Source organism: Gossypium arboreum, chromosome 6 (assembly GCF_025698485.1).
Source record: "Gossypium arboreum isolate Shixiya-1 chromosome 6, ASM2569848v2, whole genome shotgun sequence".
NCBI lineage: Eukaryota > Viridiplantae > Streptophyta > Magnoliopsida > Malvales > Malvaceae > Gossypium > Gossypium arboreum.
The window spans coordinates 5,580,304-5,600,973 of NC_069075.1; the positions used below are offsets into that span (position 1 = coordinate 5,580,304).

At 33.7% G+C, this 20,670-nt stretch overlaps 2 protein-coding genes, 2 long non-coding RNA genes and 1 other non-coding gene across 5 annotated transcripts; 3 read left to right on the forward strand and 2 right to left on the reverse strand.

Annotated features, from left to right (window-relative positions):
* Positions 1-239: 239 nt before the first annotated feature.
* LOC128294410 (small nucleolar RNA R71) lies at positions 240-345 on the reverse strand. The gene has a single exon (XR_008284722.1). It is a non-coding gene; the product is annotated as a small nucleolar RNA R71 (small nucleolar RNA).
* A 10,064-nt stretch (positions 346-10,409) lies between these two features.
* Positions 10,410-11,143, forward strand: LOC128279268 (metacaspase-9-like). The gene is made up of 2 exons (XM_053029253.1): positions 10,410-10,493; positions 10,580-11,143. Exons 1-2 carry the CDS (start codon positions 10,410-10,412, stop codon positions 11,141-11,143), a joined length of 648 nt encoding a protein of 215 aa, XP_052885213.1.
* A 1,782-nt stretch (positions 11,144-12,925) lies between these two features.
* On the reverse strand, positions 12,926-13,876 carry LOC128294127 (uncharacterized). The gene is made up of 2 exons (XR_008284391.1): positions 13,657-13,876; positions 12,926-13,272 (listed from the first exon to the last, which is right to left on the reverse strand). It is a non-coding gene; the product is annotated as an uncharacterized LOC128294127 (long non-coding RNA).
* Positions 13,262-14,624, forward strand: LOC108485288 (uncharacterized). Its single transcript, XR_008284390.1, has 2 exons — positions 13,262-13,728; positions 13,870-14,624. It is a non-coding gene; the product is annotated as an uncharacterized LOC108485288 (long non-coding RNA).
* A 4,532-nt stretch (positions 14,625-19,156) lies between these two features.
* On the forward strand, positions 19,157-20,541 carry LOC108485289 (metacaspase-9-like). The gene is made up of 2 exons (XM_017789114.2): positions 19,157-19,575; positions 19,651-20,541. The coding sequence occupies exons 1-2, from the start codon at positions 19,227-19,229 to the stop codon at positions 20,247-20,249; spliced, it is 948 nt and encodes a 315-aa protein (XP_017644603.2). The 5' UTR covers positions 19,157-19,226; the 3' UTR covers positions 20,250-20,541.
* Positions 20,542-20,670: the final 129 nt, after the last annotated feature.

A 20,670-nucleotide genomic window follows, 5' to 3' on the forward strand; every position in this document is an offset into this window, starting at 1 on the left:
AGTTTGTTCAGTTTCATGGTTTGTAGGACGAGGATCCAAACACTCATTTGGAAAATTTTCTGGAGTTCTGTGACACTTTTAAAAGTAATGGCGTTTCTGACGATGTCATACGGCTTCGGTTGTTTCCATTCTCATTGAGGAACAAAGCTAAACAATGGTTGAACTCATTACCACGAGGGTCAATCACAACTTGGGAACAAATGACCGAAAAGTTTTTACTAAAATATTTTCTGCCGGCTAAATTGAGAATGATATATCTTCTTTTGTGCAGATAGATTTAGAAACTCTTTATGATGCAAGGGAGAGATATAAGGACCTATTGAGAAGGTGCCGTCACCATGGGTTACCCTTATGGTTGCAGGTTCAGACGTTTTACAACGGTGTGGACCCCTCAACAAGGCAACTTATCAACCAACCGCTGGTGGAACATTAAACAACAAAACACCTGAAGAGGCTTACGAAATTATTGAAGAGATGTCACTGAATAACTATCAGTGGCAAGTCATAAGAACAAAGCCGACAAAAGCAACTGGTGTTTTCAACCTCGACGCGGTCACTATGCTATCAAACTAGGTAGAACTTTTAAATAAAAAGATTGATGGTTTATATAGTTCTACTCAGGTACATCCAGTGATGAGGTGTGATTCAAATGGAGGTATGCACAACCCAGATTATCCACCCTTCAACCGTGGCAACGAGGAGGAACAAGTCCAGTATATGGGTAATAATAATTCCAGACCTCAAAATAACCCATGTAGTAACATTTATAATGTAGGTTGGAGGAACCATCCCAACTTCTCGTGGGGTGGCCAAAGCAATCAAAGGCCACAACATCCTCCAGGTTTTCAACAACCACCTTACAAGCAGGAAAAGAAGCCGAACTTTGAGGATATGCTAATGAAATTAATCTCGGTGTCAGGAACTCGTTTTCAGAATTCTGAAATAGCACTTAAGAATCAACAAGCGTCGATCCAAGGGCTCGAAACTCAGATAGGTCAGCTTTCTAAATTGATTTTTAACCGACCAAAAGGTAGTTTGTCGAGTAATACTGAAACTAACCCAAGAGAGCAGCTTAATGCGATTACCATTCGAGATGAGGAAGGGTTAGTTGACCTTAAATTGGAATCTAGACAAGGACTTGTGGTAAGTAAAGGTAAGGATGAGGTGAACCACAGTGAACAAAAATCGGTAAGTAGAGAATATAAACCTCGTGTGCCATATCCAAGTGTGACAAGGAAAGACCACACGGACGAACAATTTGGTAAATTTCGTAAATTATTAAAGAAATTACACATTAACTTACCGTTTATTAAAGCTCTTTCGCAGATGTTGAACGCAGTTAAATTTTTAAAGGAGCTTTTAGCAAATAAGCGGAAGTTGGATAAGGCATCACATGTGGAATTGAACGCGGTTTGCTCAGCCATTCTACAGAATAAGCTACCCAACAAATTAGAAGATCCAGGGAGTTTTAAGATTTCTTGTTTAATTGGTAGTTTAGATGTTAACAATGCTTTGGCTGATTTAGGGGCAAGCATTAACGTCATGCCCTATAAAATGTTTAAACAACTAGGTCTTCGGAAACTCAAACAAACTAGGATGAGCATCCAGTTAGCAGATAAAACCATTAGATTTCCTATGGGTATTATTGAAGACGTACTTGTCAAAATCGATAAATTTATATTCCCAATTGATTTTGTTATTCTAGATATGGAAGAGCATAGTAACATACCTTTGATTTTAGGACGACCTTTTTCAGCAACTGCTAGAACTATTATTGATGTTGGTACAGGTGAACTCACACTTCGTATGGGTGATGAAACAATCACTCTTCAAACTCGTAATTCGAGTAACACATTGAATATTGAGGGTGGTTGTATAAATCATGTTACTAATACTGATCATGTGGTGCAACCTTCTTTGCAGGAAACACGTTCGAAGAGCATACATGAGCCATGTTTAAGTAACAACAAATGACCCATCTATGAAGAGCAAAGGCTGCAAATCGAGGAACTAGATGAATGGTGGACACAGAAATTGAGAACACACGATAAACCAAAACCATGCCAAGACGGACTCAATGTTTTATCAAATCAACTTAAGGTTGGAGACAAAGTACTACTAGATGTAGCAGACCCTCGTATTGCCATTTCTGAACCCAATGGAGCAATCCCTTTTATGGTACTTAAAATTTTCCCATACGGTACAGTCGAAGTAACTCATTCCAAATTTGGCACTGTTAAGGTAAATAGTACTCGTCTAAAACCTTATTTTGACGAGATTGATAGTAGGAATAAGAAGTGTAAACTCCTCTCACCACTATGACCACGCAACAGAGAGGTAAGTAAAGCTTAGACTCTAAATAAGCGCTTCTCGGGAGGCAACCTGAGCACTAACAGTGTTGAGTTCTTTAAATTTTAGTTTTTAACATCTAAATCATTAATTGAGTCCTTGAACACAGGTTTTCCAAATCCACATAGCCAGGCACACAGGCGTGCCTTAGGCCGTGCTCATACCATGGGCGGCGACACGGCCGTACGAAAGGGCTGTGTGAAAACAAAGTAAAATTTTTCCCCTAACACAGGATTCGATACGTTGCCACGGCCGTACGACATAGCCATGGGCAATCCTACTAAATCAACATGGGCGTGTGACATGCCCGTGTCTATAAGCCGTGGTAGAAATTGAGAAATTAATACGGGCCGTGCCCACTACCCATGGTCGAAACTGTCAAAATAACACAGGCTTGTGCATATATACACGGGTGTGGGAGAAGCGAACAAAGCAAGACACGGCTGTGAGACATGGCTGTGTGCACAAACACGCCCAAAGAACACGGGCGTGGGCTAAATTCTAGACGTACCCAAATTTGAAAACCACGAAACACACAGGTTAAAATAAGGGCACACGAGCGTGCTCCATGTCCGTGTACCCTAATATCTATATAAACTCACACTATTTATCATCCCCTTCCCCAAAAACCTAACCCTAGACGCCGCTCCCACCACCGCTGTCGCCACCTAAGCTCCGACCATCACCCCAAAATCCACCCTTTCTCCTCCCTTTTCCTCCATACACATCAAAATCTTCCCTCTTGTCCACCTTTCCCTACACATTCCTTTATTCTTCTCTCTTTCTCCACACTACAAACCCCCACCATCGTGCCGTCGCTCCTCCGGCCACCGGTCCTCCAGTAATGGTTTTCTCTTCTCTTTAACTTTCTTTTGATGCTTACTATCATGATGATCTTAAATTTTACCCTATTACTTAAATTTTGCTATTAATTGCTTATCATATCATCATCATTATTAGGATCTATTTCACGTATTTTGTAACCTTTTCTTACCATTACTAGCTACTTTCATCTATTTCATGTTGAATTTATTCATGCTATTACTATGCCATTTTCCATAAAATTTCTGTCGTCAAGTTCGATTGCTTTTGGTTGAGTCTTGTTAATTTCATTAGTTTTTGGTTGAATTTGTTAGTTTATATTTATGGTTAATTCCTTGTTGAATTTGTTAGCATATGTTATATGCTTCATTCATTAAGACATAATACTCGTTCTTCTTACAGATATACCATGTCAAATTCACGTGGTAAGAAAACTGCCGTCCCCGCTTCAAAAAAGCAGAAAGGACTTGGAGCCACACCAGCAAGCGCATCTACCGAAATGCGCCACCCCTTCCTACAGTTTCCCTTGGGACCCCAAGAGGAACTTTTTCAGATACTCCGTGCGAGACCTGTCAGCGCAGGCCAATATATTGATTGGACCGCTCTAGAGAAGATTCAACTCGCTAACGCAGTCCGACCTTTCCTGACTACTGACCCATGGAGACTTTTTTTGAGATCGTCGAGCCGACATCGAGCTCACATTAGAACTCTGTTCGACCTTTCACTTTCAAACTGTTATGACAGAGTTCGATGATCCTGGAACGGTCCAGTTTCGTCTCGGTGGTTTAGTTCGCCAGTTGAGCTACCTGAGTTCAGTGTCGCATTAAGACTCTATACGGAGGAGTTCATGGACAACGATGACTTCGACAGTTTCCATCATCACATCCACTATTCTCCTTCAAATTGTTGGAAGGTCCTAGTCCCTACTTCGGCCACTTATGACCCTAGCCACTCCAAGGCATCGACTCTCTCCCCATCACTGCGATACTTACACGCCATCCTAGCCAACACCTTACCTTGATAGGACGGCGAGAGAGTACTGGCATCGTCAACACTAACGACATCTATTTTTTATAGAGCATGGCGCATGGGCACGTATTCGACCTCACTTATTTCATCGCCCTCGCTATTCACCATCAGACATAGCAGCATAGGAAGGGAGTCCTTTCCATAGGCCCTTATGTGACTCGCCTAGCGCGGTACTTCGGTCTCCTCAACACGACGGCGCAAGCATCTTCTCTCACTCTCATCGGTCAGATGTCCCCACAGGGCATCTCGAATATGCTCCATATGAGGATGATCGAGCGACGACGTGGATTTGATCCTCTTCAGTACCGCCTCGTCCAGTCAGCCGAGCAGGAGGACCTAGAGGACATTACTGATGATGTCCCTCCACCTCACGAGGATCCACCATCTCAGCCACCACCTATTCATCGTCCAGTTCATACGATTGCTTCACTTTCTGACATCTCTGAGCGCTTCACTCGATTTGCGCAGCAATGTTTTCAGCGTTTTGATCACATTGATACAACATTAAATCAGATTTGTTAGCACCTTCACATCTCATCGCCACTCCCACCTCGTGAACCATCTGGCGATGAAGATTTTTGAAGACTTTTTATTTTTTATCTTTATTTATGTTTTTAAATTACTTTTTATTTCTCTTTAATACTATTTTTACTTCGTCTTTAGGTTTGATAATTTATATTAATCAATTTATGTTTCCGGCCATTTCTTTATGAGTAATCATGCTACTTTATATTTCCTAAAGAATTATTGATTCTATCACAGTTACGACGACCTCCAAAGCTCACTTTTACTTAGGAATTTGCAACTCCACTGAAAAAAGTCCTCCACGACTATCATGGCCTACTCGACCACAACCATAGCTACCACTAGTTATAATATTCTTTTGGCGCAGCACTTGTGGACTAACAACCTCTACCACCACCGGAGGACCCTCCTCCAAATCTCACCCTTGCCTTAGCCGATTACTTTCCATGACTCTAATTCAAGGATTCCATTTAACATTCAGGAAGTTTCACTTTTCTCCCTATCTTATGATCTTATATCTATATTTTTCAGTAAATCTATCTTTGTACATTGAAGACAATGTACATCTTAAGTGTGGGGGGTGTTTATATCATTATTAGAAAAATCCCTGAATTTTGTCTTATTTTCACATGACTCGCTCATCTCACTATTAGAATGAATTTTGATTAATTTATGATTTTTATTGATATGTCTTAAATTAAAACATAGGCATTTATGCATTGATTGTTTAAACTTTAAGGAATTAGATAATCAAGCATGATAAGTTGATTTTTTTTTTAGAATTAAAAATTTTTAGGTTATGTCCCCAAGTTTAGGTATTATCTTGAAGTTTAAATTCATAAGATTAACATTGATCGCGAGGTTTCGTGATAGGTTTTACATATTTATAATTACTCGTTCTTGAACTAACTATTATCGCGATGTAGGCAAGTGTACCTATCGAACAGTAGTATAGTCTTAGCAAGACCAGATTGTCGAACCCAAAGGAACTAAAAGTACTAGTAATGACTGTCTTTTTATTATCTAGCCTAAGAATAACGAGGTTTGGTTTTAATTAACTAATTATCTAAACTAAGAATGCACAGAAAAAAGAATTGGGGAATTGCTTTTGGGAAAAATCGATTGACTTAAGACAATACCTAAGGAAAAATTCACCTAGACTTTACTTGTTATTCTGGCTCCGAATCAGACTATTTATTCATTCAACTTGTTCCGTAGAGATCCCTAAGTTATGTTATTATCCCTATTCAAGACTAATAACATCTAATACCTAGATTGAATAACCGAGGCTTTTCTCTATTTTTACATTCTAGGGTTGCATTAACTCGATCTATGGATCCCCTTATTAGGTTTCACCCTAATCTGGCAAAATCTTGTCACCCTATTTCTAGGCGTGCAATCAACTCCGCTTAATTATGACAAAAGTACTCTTAGACAGCGTCTATTCCTCCTCTGAAAAAGAGCATGTCTTGAATCAGTATCCTGGGATATCAAAACAAGAATTAAGAACAAGTTAAATATTTATCATACGATTCAAAAAATAATAACAAGATTCGTCTTAGGTTTCATTCCCCTTAGGTATTTAGGGGTTTTAGTTCATGACTAAATAAGAAAACATCTCAGAAGAATAAAGAATACAAAACATAAAGAAAACCCAAAACTCTTGAAGGGAAATTGAGGAGAGATCTTCAGTTTTGATGATGAATCCGACTTCTGAGATCGATCAATCGGCCTCCTTAGAGTAATTCCTTACCCCCTATTCTCCATCTCCCTTTTCTTCCTCCTCTAGGGTGTATTTATAGGCTTTGGAATACCTTTTAGCCCTCAAAATTGGCCTTTTCCGAATTAGACTCAACTTGGGCTCGCCAGGGACATGCCCGTGTGCGATTACTTTAGGCCGTGTTCGAGCCTACCAAATTGACACGGTCGTGTGGTCTGCCCGTGTGAATCGTGCTTCGATTTTGCCAAGTTAGCACGGCCGTGTGGGATGCCCGTGTGAGGAAGTCCAGGCCGTGTTGAGTTCGTATGTTGGCCTATTTTCTCTGTTTTTGGCCCGTTTCTCATTCCTTTTGCTCTCCTATGCTCTCCTAAGTATAAAACATGAAATTAAAGCATTAGGAGCATCGAATTCACCAATTCTAATGAGAAATCATCCATAAAATGCATTAAACATGGGGTAAAAATATGTATAAATTACGGTTTATCAAACATCAAAAAGCCATAATTTTTGTGAGATCTTGAGCCTTTAGAGCATATATTATTTCTTTCATGCTCACTTTTATTGTTGCTATGAGTGCGTCAATATTGATTTGTTATTCTAGAACTTGCTTCGTTTATGCATGTCAAGACCACACCATTGATTTGATATGTCGAGATGATAAATGCACTTAGGTTTAACCCACTCACTCCATAAAAGTCTACCTTCATAATTAACCCTTAGTGAACCCCCTTGAGCCTAACAGGCCATTCATTGATTTACCCTCAATATTAACCCATAACCCATTATTGTTGAAATCCCCTCAATTAATTTGATCTCTATTTTTGTCGAGATTTGATTTGAATAAATTGCTTAGCTATGTTTTATTTTTGATAATTAGCAAAGTTCTATGTTACTTGATTTGTTCTTAAAAAAAAAAAGTTGTTGCAATTGAGATTTATCGTCTAGCATATTACGAAATTATGTAATGCTTGGTTTAAAACGATGTTAACCATGAAGAAAAGCTCAATTCTAGGATCATCTAATTAGGAATGTAATTTGTCAACTTTAGTATTTTTCTAGTTAGGTAATTTTTCAATTCAATCTCGATTCTAACCTTCTCTTTTAGCTTGTGACCACACCCCCTAACCAAAGCCACGTTACAACCCTTTAAAGACCTTTTGATTGATGTATCATCTCAATATATAGTGGTGGAGATTTGATTTTCACGCAAGCCTATGGTAATAACTTTTCATATTGACTGTTGAGTGCTAAATTATTGTCCTTAAACACCTCAAGTGATTTAAGTGGATCTTTAGTGAGGATGTTAAACCCTGTAATATTTTGAATTAAAGGTGATTAGTTAGATAAGGGGAGACACCTATGTTTTCGTGATAAAATGCTTAACTTGGAATTTTTGAAACTTTGATGTTCTTCTAGTTGAATTCTAAATGTATGATTACTTATGGATTATTTTGAGATATTATTGATAGGAATTATAAGTCGAGAAAAAATGAATTCTTAATTGTGAATTGAGGATTTTGCTTGAGGACAAGCAAACGCTTAAGTGTGGGGGTATTTGATAAGTCGTAATTTATACATATTTTTATCCCATGATTAGCACATTTATGGATGAATTATCATTAGATTTGTGGAATTCGATGCTCCTAATCCTTTAATTTCATGTTTTATACTTAGGTGAGCATAAGAGAGTAAAAAGAGCGAGAAACGGGCCAAAAACGGATAAAATGGGTCAACGTAGGAAATCAACATGGCCTGGACTTCCTTACACGGGTAGAACACATGCCCGTATCTTTTTAGCAGACTCTAACACGGCCTAAGCCACCTCACATGGGCATGTCACACGGCCATGTCCTTGTCGAGCGCAAGTCTAGTTCTATTCGGAAAAGGCCACTTTTGAAGGTTTGAAAGCATTCTAAAGCCTATATAAACACCCTAGAAGGGCACCTAGAACAGACACAGAGTAGGAAACAAGGAATTACTCGAAGAAAGCCGATTGATCCATCTCAGAAGCCGGATTCTCCTTCAAGACTAAAGATCTCCCTTCAATTTCCTTTAGGGGTTTTTGGGTTTTCTTTATGTTTTGTTATCATTATTCTTCTGAGATGTTTTCTTTTACACATATGAACTAAATCCCCTAAATACCTAAGGGGAGTGAAACCTAAGATGGATCTTGTTATTATTTTCTGAATTATTTAATAAAAACTTGATTTGTTCTTAATTATGTGTTCTTAATTCTTGCTTTAATATTCCAGGATATTGAGTGCTTATTCAGAGGAGCAAAAGTCCCTGTCTAAGAGTAGATCTAGCATAATTAAGCAGAGTTGATTGCACCCCTAGACATAGGGCGACATAAATTTGCCGGATTAGGGTCAAACCTAATAAGGCAATCCACAGATCGAGTTAATGCAACACTAGGGGTTTTAATTAGAAAGAGATTTCAATTAATTAACCTAGGGTTAGACGTTATTAGTCTCGAGAAAGATAATAATATAAATTAGGGATTTCTATGGATCGAGTCAAGTGAATAAGTCGTCTAATTCAAAGTCAAATAACAAGTGAGGTCTAGGTGGATTTTCCCTTGGGTATTGTCCAAATCAATCAGTTTTCTCAAAAGTATTTCCCCAATTTACTTCCTGTGTATTCTTAGTTTAGTTAATTAGTTTAGATAAAGCAAATCCCCTTATTTTTAGGCTAGATAATAAAAAGAAGGTTAATGCTAGTACTTTTTGACATTCCAGTCTTACTATAAGCTATACTACTGTTCGATAGGTGCGCTTGCCTTTATCGTGATAATAGTTAGTTTTCAAGTACGATCAATCATAAATATAAAACTTTATGATTATCTTTTATACCTAAATCTTAATTTTTTTTTTGGTAATTTTCACTCTTTTTGAAAGAATGGTTAATTTAATTCAACAAATGGATTATAAGTAATAGATAATATTTTTAAGAGTTTAATTATTACAAATAATATTTTTAATAATTTTATTTATAATATTTGTTTTATTTCATTACTTTCAAATAATATTTAATATTTTATTTACATTAGTTACGTGTATAAAGAAATATATTTATAAATAATGTTAAATACATAAATTTAAATTATATTAATTTTATATATTTAAAAAAAGGATTCGCTTATACTAGTGCGAAACTAAAGTAATTTTACACGCTTTCATATATTTTTGCATGATTCTTAATTTAACAATCCAATCATTGAATTTATTGATATTATTGTATTTCTCATGCATATAAATTCTCAAATTGATTTGATATTTTAATCTATCGATCTAAAATATTGTATGTATTAACATTAATTCAAAGATCAAAAGTATTTTTACATAAAAAAGAGTTAAATTTTTAATTTAATTAAAATTTGACATGATTTATATAAATGAAATATGAAATATGGATTAATCACCCACTCCATATGTTAGAGGCCAAATATATCAAATTGTTGAAATACCCTTAATTCTTAAACCAAATACACTCTAACAGTCCTACTTTTATACAGACAACTAACTGCATGTGTGTGTATATATATATACACATGGATTAGCCAGGCTTTTTTCTAAGCAAAAAATAAAATAAAACAGTTGTACCTACCAACATGATGTCTTTTTTATTAGAGTATGGTCAGTGAGCATAATGTAAACTAGAGTGTGTATGTGTGTATATATATAGGTGTTTAGTGCAACGTCCGAAGCACAAGACAAGACAAGCGACCCAAAATAGAAGCAAGATGAGCACCGAATGCAAGAAGAGACCTTTCTGGTCGGATGCAACTACCCCAACACCATCAACAAGTTGAGCGGATGCGTAAGCGATTCGAAAGCCATGAGAGAAATGATCGTGAGCAGGTTTGGCTTGATTCCGAAAATGTTGAGCTCCTAACTGATGAACCAGAGTCCACGTATAAGCCTACACGTGCAAACATTATGGCTGCTTTTCCACTCTAGTGGACATGGACTTGTGCGCCGCATTGAACCTCAAAAGCCTTCCAACGAGGGTGAAGCAATTGTGCCTTGTGATCTCAATCCCATCTTTGGTACGTAATCAACTTGGTAAATTCAATTCTTAAAATACTCTCAATCTAAGCAAACTGTTATTTATATCATATTGTGGTTGCGGTAGTTGTGGGGGCAATTGATTCAGCAACTACCAAGTGGATCAAGCTTCACAATCGTTTCGGATTCCTGCCACAGTGGTGGTCTGATTGATAAAAGTAAAGAACAAATTGGACCCCATAGTACTCTAAGGGGTATAGCACCACCTGTTGATTACAAGACTAAGGGCATTTCCTTTGGAACCTTATTCGACTGCCTAGTAACAGCAGCCAACGTCATAATCGCGGCACAAGGCTTATTGGCCCCAAGAGCAGTTGACAATGCCATCAACACTGGAACAGATACTATGACGGGTATTGGCTCTCTTTTGACCACAATCTTTGGGAACAATGTGAGTCTCAAATTTCTACCCCATTATGAACGTGATATTTTGAATTTAAGGTCACTGACGGAGGATGAGGGAATTCTGTTAAGTGGGTGCCAAGCCAATGAGCTTTCAATTGATATGCTAGCGAGTGACAAAACCGGAAGAAAGGCGTTTGGGGCCTTTACCTATACAGTTCTGAAGGTCATTGTCGAAATCATTTTTTATTTGCAAAAAACGAGGATAGACTTTAAAACGAGTGTGTAGTCGCCACCAATCTTTTTGTTTAGGTGTTATTGAGTTACCTACTAAAACATTTTGTTCTATTTAAATCAATTTTGGTCCACTTAAATTCAAAAATGGGTTTGGCGGTTACGTATGAGGAAGGGTTAGCACCCTCACTACGCCCAAAAATTGGTACCAGATTAATTAAGTGTTGTCCTTATGTCTAGAATTTTAGGAAAAAAAATTGAAATATGGTTCCTTTTTAAAAACATTTCAGTGATTCAAGCTGGTTGTCAAAATTCTCTCGTTTCAAAGATATATAGCATCACATCCAGCACGATTGGACACGATTCTTCATACCTTTGAAAACACGATTGATTTTCGACTTCCAAAAGCTCTTAGGTTAAAAATTACAAAAGGATGTCCAGATATTTAGTCCAACGATAAATCGTAACCCAGTACGGTAGGGCATAATTTCTCGAATTTCTAAATATTGAACATTGCCTTGTTTTTAAAAAAAATTAAATAAATGATTGTAAATTATCTCAAAACGCATTGATTCTATTTAAAATAAAATGGAATAATTGATTTTAAAGAGTTGAAAACCGTAAAGCAACATTTTGTAAACCAAAAGAAAAGCAATAATAAGTATGGGATAATATGCACAAATAAAGTACAATACTTGGTGCATGAAGATAATATAACCTTATTTACCCAACTAACAAAACAAACAATTTCATATAACTAATCCAAGAGAAATATAACTAAATTTTCAAGCATGAACGAAGAACAATTGATATGATAATACAAAAAACAAATAAATACCATGCAACAATAATATATGGAATAATATAAAACAATCAATACCAAATGTACCAAAGCGAAATAGAAATTAGAAGCCAATATGATACAAAACGATTTTAAGAAAGTGATGAATTGGTGAACAAATAGTATATGCTAGAATTTGAAATATTTTACATAAAAACTAGGGATATGTATATAAGTGACTAATACACACAAAGATTTGAAATAGATCACCAAATAAATAAAATGTAGAACAAATAATATATAAAGTTTAACATATAAATGAATTTCAAAATAAGTATTGTAAGAAGAATTTTGAAAAGAATGCTATACAAAACAATTTAAACCCAAAATTTATAAATAAGATATAATATAAATTATATTCATAAAAATAGTAATGGATACCCGTATAAAATTTTAAACCAATGATATACATATTAAAAGATTTAAGATAAATATAACCGTATAAAAATATATAAAAGAATGTATATTAACTACTATTTATGTAATATGAAATTAACGATTGCACCAAAATAATTTGAAACAAGACTTATTCATCCACAATAATTAATATACATGAAGTAAAATTTTAATATAAACAATGCATATATAAAAAGATAATAATATAGGAAAATATTTGAAACAAACAAGATATATAATACCAAAATTGGATTTAAAAGAAATAAATAATATATATAAATAATTTTTTTAAAAATAAAATAAAATTATATGAACATGTTCAAAAGAGGATTTAAATAATTAATTCGATATAAATTATGTATATGTATATATATATCAATGTATGAGGATTAATATTATATAAATCTTTTACGCATAAAATTACATAAAGAAAATTTTAAAATAATAAATTATATAATAAAATAATTCAAAAATTCACAAAAGAAAATAAAAAAACTAAAACAATGTGAGATCAAATAAATAATACATTAAGAATAACATATTTAAAAATGAATAACAAATAATTAATAAAGAATACAAGATATTAACTAAAAAACTTAATTGGAATAAAAATAAAATTAGAAGAATAATTTATAAATAAATCAAATTGTTAAAACAGTATCAAGGACCAAAATTAAATGTGTGCAAGCAACCGAGGATTAAAAAAGAAAATGGACCAATATTCCAAAACGAAACGTTTAAAGCGCGGACTAGAATGAGTAAACGCGCAAATTTCGGGGATAATCTAGAAAAATCAAAGAAAACATAAATAAGGCGCGATTGAATGGCTCATCAAAGTAAAAGGACCACGCGTGAATTTGACCATTCAAGGTAAAAAGGCACGGATCTGGGCCACGAAACGGGTCGGCGCATGGATCCTCTTCCTCTAGACGGTACAATTTCAAGTTCTGTACAAAACAAGGTTAAAAAAAAACCCTAAAACCAACATTTATCACTTAAAAGCAAATAAAAAAAAAACCTAAGGCCTATCCCCTTGTTCATTCAGCCGAACCTAAGGCTTCCTCCATCACCACACCGCCTCCATATTCAACAAACGACGTCAGGCGAAGGCCTAATCTGGCCTTAATCGACCGTAAATCTGCTTGTTTTGCTAGGCTTAACCTTAATCCTCATCTAAACTTGGACTACCACGAAGCAAACAAGGATTTCGAAGCCTCCAAAAAGATGAGTATCTATATTCTTACTTATTTCTTTCGTTTTTACATATACGATAACAAAAATCAAAGGAAAAATGGAAGCAAAAACGAAAGGAAAATCAGATTTTTCATCACCTCTTGGAAACTGTCTTTTTTATTCAAACTTTTAGCACCGATTTGCATGCGTAATCTCCTCCTCTCTTTACAGTAAGCATATTCGGCCTTTCATAACCGAATAAGAAGAAATAAAATAAATAGAAAATAGAAAATAATTTCCTCTAGATGTTTCTGCTATATTTTTGCTCTCCTTTGGCTGCAATCGTTAGTGCTGTTATTCTGTTTTTGCAGATAAGGAGCCAGCTGGAGGTGGTGACGCACGTGGGATGAGGTGTGAGGGACGTGCACGTGGGGCTGGCACGGAGGCAGCAGCGGTGCTGGAAGCTGCTGGAAACCAGTTGCGGCGCAAGGGAAAGAAACCTTAGGGTTTCTGAAAATATTAAACTTTGGGCCTGGGCTAGTTTTTGTTATTGGGCCATTGCAGTTTAATTTGTATTTTGGGCCTTGTTATTTTTGGATTTTGGGCTTAGGTATTATTATGGACATTGGACTTTAATTTTGGTTTTTGTATTTTGGTTTATTTTGTTTTTTTGGTTTTTGTATGGGCCCGGGTAAAAATGGCCATTACAGTCATCAAGGAGAGCAATCGTGCATTAACCAATAGACAGCTTGTGGTGAAGGCTAGGAATGAAATAATAAAGCTAGGAATTGGACAGCAGCACCCTTGCCTTTATTGCAGTGATGAGAATGCTGATGCAGCTTTTCTTGGCCACCAACCCAACACCACTACGGGTGCGTAATCTGCCGGCTTTGAACCAGGGTTTTCGATCACTAGAGGTTGAAACTGTAAACTAGATAATAATGTGCTCGATCGGTTTCATTACTGCATCTGTGTATGTGTTTGCTTATTACTATCGTCTGCGTGTGTGTTTCCTTATTACTATCGTATGTCTGTGTGTTTTAAGGCCTTCAAGCTTATCTAGTCGCCATGTATGGCTAATTCATGTATAATTTTATGATAAAATAAGCGGCCTCTTTTGCAAGAATTTTATTTATAAGCGTCAGTGTTTGACATTTGGTTCTTTTGGTGTTGTATTGAAGTAATGAAAGGATGTAGAGATTTATAAAAACAAAAATTTACATGAAAAATATAAAAAGTGTTTAAAATTAAAAATTAAAATTAAAACAAAGTAAAAATTAATTATAAAAGAAAAGAAAAGAAAATTAATGAGAAGATACTCTAGCTAGAAGTAAAATTTCGTTTGATTCAAAGATTCGATCATCAATGCAAAAATAACTTCAATACCTTTGATAAATTAGTTCTAGTTGTTGACTCAGTGTCAGGCAACAAAAATCTCTCATTGTTCGATAGCCAAGAGAAAACTCGTTTGAAATTATTTTCTAACCCTGTAACTCAACGCCCAAGATTTAACTTACCAACAGTATTAAGAACGAGAGAGTCCAAATACTAACCAATAAACTCATCCTAGTGAGATTCATTTTAGCTATATTACACATTCACACCACATAAACATAAACTATGACATAAACTAATTATGTAATTTGTCACTAGTATTAGAATGAATTAAACAATTATAGATTTAACAATTCTAATTGACAAAACAATCATTCTAAGCTATCAAATACCGGCTGAACATTCAATAAACTTGAGAAGTTGTAATTAAAACAAAAGATGCATGAATACCAAAGAATAAAGAAAAATTAAAGCAAAAATTAAGTCTCACAAATTTATTAAATCAAATTTTGATAAAACCTTAGACTAGATGGAGAGTTTAAAAAGCCACAAAATAAAGAAAACAAAATAAAACTAAGAACGCCTAGGTCTCGGTTTCCCTTCGTCTTAACCTAATAATTTCTATTTATAGGGAAAAAAAAATATAATAGAGAAAAAAAGTGCCATTAACTATATAAAGTAAAATTTTCAAAATATTTTGACAATTTTTCCGTCAAACTTCTAGGACATTTTTGGATGTCTTCTTGATATTTTTGGGCTTCATCCGCGAAACAACTTTTGTTAGTTATGTCAATTTTCTTCAAATCTATATATTATGGGCCCAAAATCAAAATATGTAGCTTAAGTTATGATCAAAATACTGAAACTGTCTGTAAATGTTAAAAGTCTAACAAGCAAAACTTGTCGAAATAAACTTTAAGCTCTTTTTCTCTAATTATTATCTAAATCAATAATAAATAAAATAAAATATAAATAATACAATTAAAAATATAAATAACATCTAAATCAATAATAAATAAAATAAAATATAAATAATACAATTAAAAATATAAATAACATCTAAATCAATAATAAATAAAATAAAATATAAATAATACAATTAAAAATATAAATAACATCATTTAAGAGGAAAAATATCACAAATTATCTTTATTTTTTATAGAGAGGATTTTTAGGTGTCTTCAAAAAATATTTTGGAGTTTTGGTAATTAAACAATAAATATAAATAAGTTTGAAGTGAAAATATTTTTCTTTTTATTTAATTCCCAACATAAAATCCAAAAAGTTTCCTTGGTTTGAATTAGGTTAGATTTAAAAGTTGTTTGATAAAAAAAAGTAATAGTTAAAAATTAAATATTTAATTTAAATTATAAAATTTATTTGGTATTTTTTTAAATTAGTATCTAATGTCATATGCTTGTGATTTTACGTATTTTGTTTTTAATTAATTTTAAATAATGTATTTGTAATTATTGTTACCTATAGTAAATTATAACATTAAGTTGAAAAATATGAAAAATAAGTAAAGTAAATTATAATAATACTTAATGATAAATATGAAAATATTTATGCTAAATTAATAAACACATTTGATAATGGTGATTAAAAATAATTGATGAAATTTGACTTTAAAAAAAAAAAATAAACCCATAAAATATTTTTCGTCTACACCAAATAAATAATGGATAGATAAAAAAAGAAACGGTTTTAAAACTACTTTACATGATATAAACAACTTATTTGTAGTTTTCTAAGAGGCAAATGATGAAACGGTTCATAGGCATGTCGAAGAACACGACATCAAAAAGTTTGGAAAACAAATTACCATCTAAACTTAGTATTCAATTATGAACTCGGATTGAAGTTATTAGGTATGACAAAACTCAAATTGTCCAATAGATTTTGAATTGCTTCGCTTCGAATGAAATAGATTTTTTTTTGTCTGAAAAGTGGATGTAGGGCAGAACGGGGTGGACTTTTTTTTGGGGGGGTAATAGGTACAAAGCGGTTACGATAATGCAGGGTGGGATGGGATGAATGGATGTATACAACATGCAAATGATGGAGCGGTAATAGATTTAACAATATCTATTCTCACCCGACTTTATTGTCATCTCTAAAAGTTATACCATATTAAATCATAATAGTAAATTTTAATTAAATTATATATAAAAAAAAACATCTTTTTCGGCTAAAGAATAAAGTAATACTAAATTACATCTATAAAAACATAATCAAAATACTACTGCCTTTATAATTTTAATTGTCCCTAAGCCATTTAGTCACTGGTTTTTCTTAACAAATATACAAACCTAAGAATAAAATATTAACTTTTTTCTTTTTTGTTGAATTACAATAATAGGGCAAAACTCGAACAACAAACGCGACTAACACGACTCGAACACAAGCCACATCTAAAACAATGAACACCCTTAACTATCAAACTATCACATGGAGTTCAATTATTAACTTTTTCTGTATTATATCCCTTTCATTTAATCATTGAATTCTTCTTCCTTTGGTATCAATAATTATAGGTATCGATCGGGCTATTTCCACATTGTTGATGTTGGCCTATTGTGGAAAAGTCCATCTTGTATTTGATTTTTTAAGTCAAATAAGGGAGGTTAAACTACACTCGAGGTCACTCGACTATTAGTAAATTTATATTTTGGCCATTTAATTTAAAAATTTACAAATTAATCATCGAACTATTTGAAAGCTATCATTTAAATCATTGAACCATTAAGTTGCTAATGGATGTCTAATGTGGTCGTTGACTCATATTCATCATAGGGTAAATTACACCCAAAGTCACTCAAATATTAGAAAGTTTATACTTTGGACACTCAATTTCAAAAAAAGTTACAAGTTGATCAATAAACGATTTGAAAGTTTTAAGGTTTTAGGGACCTCCTTCACAATTATTAATATTTTTAATACTTATTTAAAATTAAAATTTTATTTTATTTTTCATCAAATTAATAAATCCAACTAATTGAATAAAAATCATAGATCTAATTGACTTGACTTCAGCATTATTTTAGATTGGGTTTACTAATTTAGATGACATAAAAATAAATAAAAATCATAGATCTAGTTGACTCGACTTTTAACCTTATTTTAAATTGTATTTACTTTAAATGACATAAAAAATAAGTTAATGTGTGAAAATATTTTATTTACTCTACTGAAATTTGTTATTTAATTAAATTTTACGATGTCGAAATACATATTTTAATTATTTATGCATGAAATTTAATTTTCATTAAAACTATGTTTGATATCTTTTTTTCTATTGCATGAGCATGTAAATAAGGTTTGAAAAATACACACATATATAAATCAAGAATCCTACCTTTACAAAACAATCATTAAAGATCAACTAGCTTTCAAAATTAAAGCAAATGTTTTAAACAAACTGTTTTTAAACTTCGAAAGTTTTGCTAAGTCATTTTGGTGATCAATGTAATTTTCCGGATTCGAGCTTAACGTTTAGGCCCGTTTAGAGAGATTACACTTTTTTCTTTTTTTCTTTTTAATTTATTTTTGTTTAATATTTTTATTTGCTTGATTGTGGTTGTGATAATATTTGGTAGTTGGTTTGGGATAAGGGTGTATGAATAGTGTTGAGAGAAGGTCAGACTTAATTTTCCAATTTAATAAACAAAATCTTACCATTTACTAGAGTAGACAATTAATGAATGTGTTTATTAATTATTAATATTTTAATACTTATTTAAAATTAAAATTTTATTTTATTTTATCATGTTATTTTATTCACTCTACCTACCAAGAAATTGTATTATTTGAAGTGGAGAATAGGTGTGGAGAAATCACAAAAATTTTGGGGTGAAAATAAATTTTAAATTTTACGATAGTAAAATATAAATTTTAAAAATTAAATCAAAATTTTATAATTTTTATAGAGGATTAAAGTACAATTTTTATTTTTATTAAATTAAAATTTTAAAGATTTTCCATTTTAAATAAACTCGGACCTTGCCAGCCCCCTTAGGCCCCTGGTGCTTTAGAATCGATAGAAAGTCAATCACATTTAATGAAATGTTTGTATGACTAAAGAATAAAATAATTGTATGACTAAATTACATCTATAAAAACATAATCTGCCTTTATTATTTTTTAAAAATTATGTTAGGTATACTTAACGTATTTAAATAAATTGCATGTTAGCCAAAATTAATATTATTTTTAAAAAGAAAAACAAGTAAAACCCTATCCACTTTATGATCATCTTAATGGACAGTACACAGGCTGTAAATTAGTGTGTGTATATATATATATATATATATATAGGTTCTTATTGAGACAGTGGAAGCACATTAATACAAGGGGTACAAGCAACATAAAATAGTCAAATTAGCAAAGCAAGATGGCTAAGGTTACGAAGAGAGCAGTTTTAGTGGGATGCAACTACCCCAAGACCCAATTTGGCTTGCATGGATGCATCAATGATGTGAAAACCATAAAAGATGCAATCCTGAACTTTGGGTTCAAGGAAAGCGATATTAATGTCCTCACCGATGCGCCAGGGTCGTCGGTTCTGCCTACTGGTGCAAACATTAGGGATGCACTTAATAGAATGGCGCGCAATGCTAAAGCAGGAGATGTCCTATTTTTCTACTTCAGTGGACATGGAACACGCATTCCAATCTTTCAACCTGGCCAGCCTTTCAAGCAAGATGAAGCAATCGTGGCTTGTGATTTAAATCTTATCACTGGTAGGTTTTTGTTTGAATTTATATATTTATTTTAGCAATATATATTCATACCCTATATATACATGGTTTCTGCAGATGTGGACTTCAGGCGTTTTGTTAACCGGCTACCAGAAGGAGCAAGCTTCACAATCCTATCAGATTCGTGCCACAGTGGTGGTCTCATTGAAAAAGAGAAAGAACAATTTGGTGGTGAGCATATGACGACACCAGTAAATCCCAACATGCCTAAACCGTCTAAGGTTAAGGCTAAGAGTCTTCCTTTTGATATCATACATGGTGCGATAGATACAGCAGCAGGCATCCTACACGACGCAGTAAATATTGGCCAAAAGATTTTCGGAATCTTCGGGAAAGATGTGAGTCTAAAATTCCATCCTCACTACGTAGATGGGTTAATGGTGTTGGATCCACTGAAGGAGGATGATGGAATTTTATTAAGTGGGTGTGAAGCCAATGAGACATCATATGACCTGGTTTTGGGGAATAGAGCCTTTGGGGCGTTCACTGATGCAGTGGTTAACGTACTCAATCAGCGCATGGGTGCTGGAATAAGCAACAGACAACTTATGGTTGAGGCTGCCAAGATTTTGAAGGACAATGGATTCGATCAGAACCCTTGCCTTTATTGCAGTGATAAGAACACAAACGCAACTTTCTTGGGTGTCTTTGCTTAAATTTCTTATCAAAATGCTGGTGCTCAGGCAGTCAGTGTCATCAATAATGATGTGCTATGTTTTGCACTACTACTAGAATAAATTTGACAGCCTGTTGACTTAGATCTACCAACCGCTGTTTTCCTCTGCATCTCCTTATATAGCGTGCGTTTGTTATGTGTGAAATTCTAGTGTATTGGTAAGCAAGGTCTTCAAGCTTATACCACTAGTATATGTCTATTTATTCATGCCTATTTGTAATGTTCATCATGCTATAATGTGGTATAAATAAATAAAACCTTTTATTGTCTTATTTAGAGTTTTTTTAATTTTATAATAAGTTAGATTAAGGGAGGTTCCGAATTGTTATAACCAAAGGGGCCGGCCATTAGAAAAATGGAGTGGAGAAACTCAAGGTGTTCAACAATATTCATCAATAACC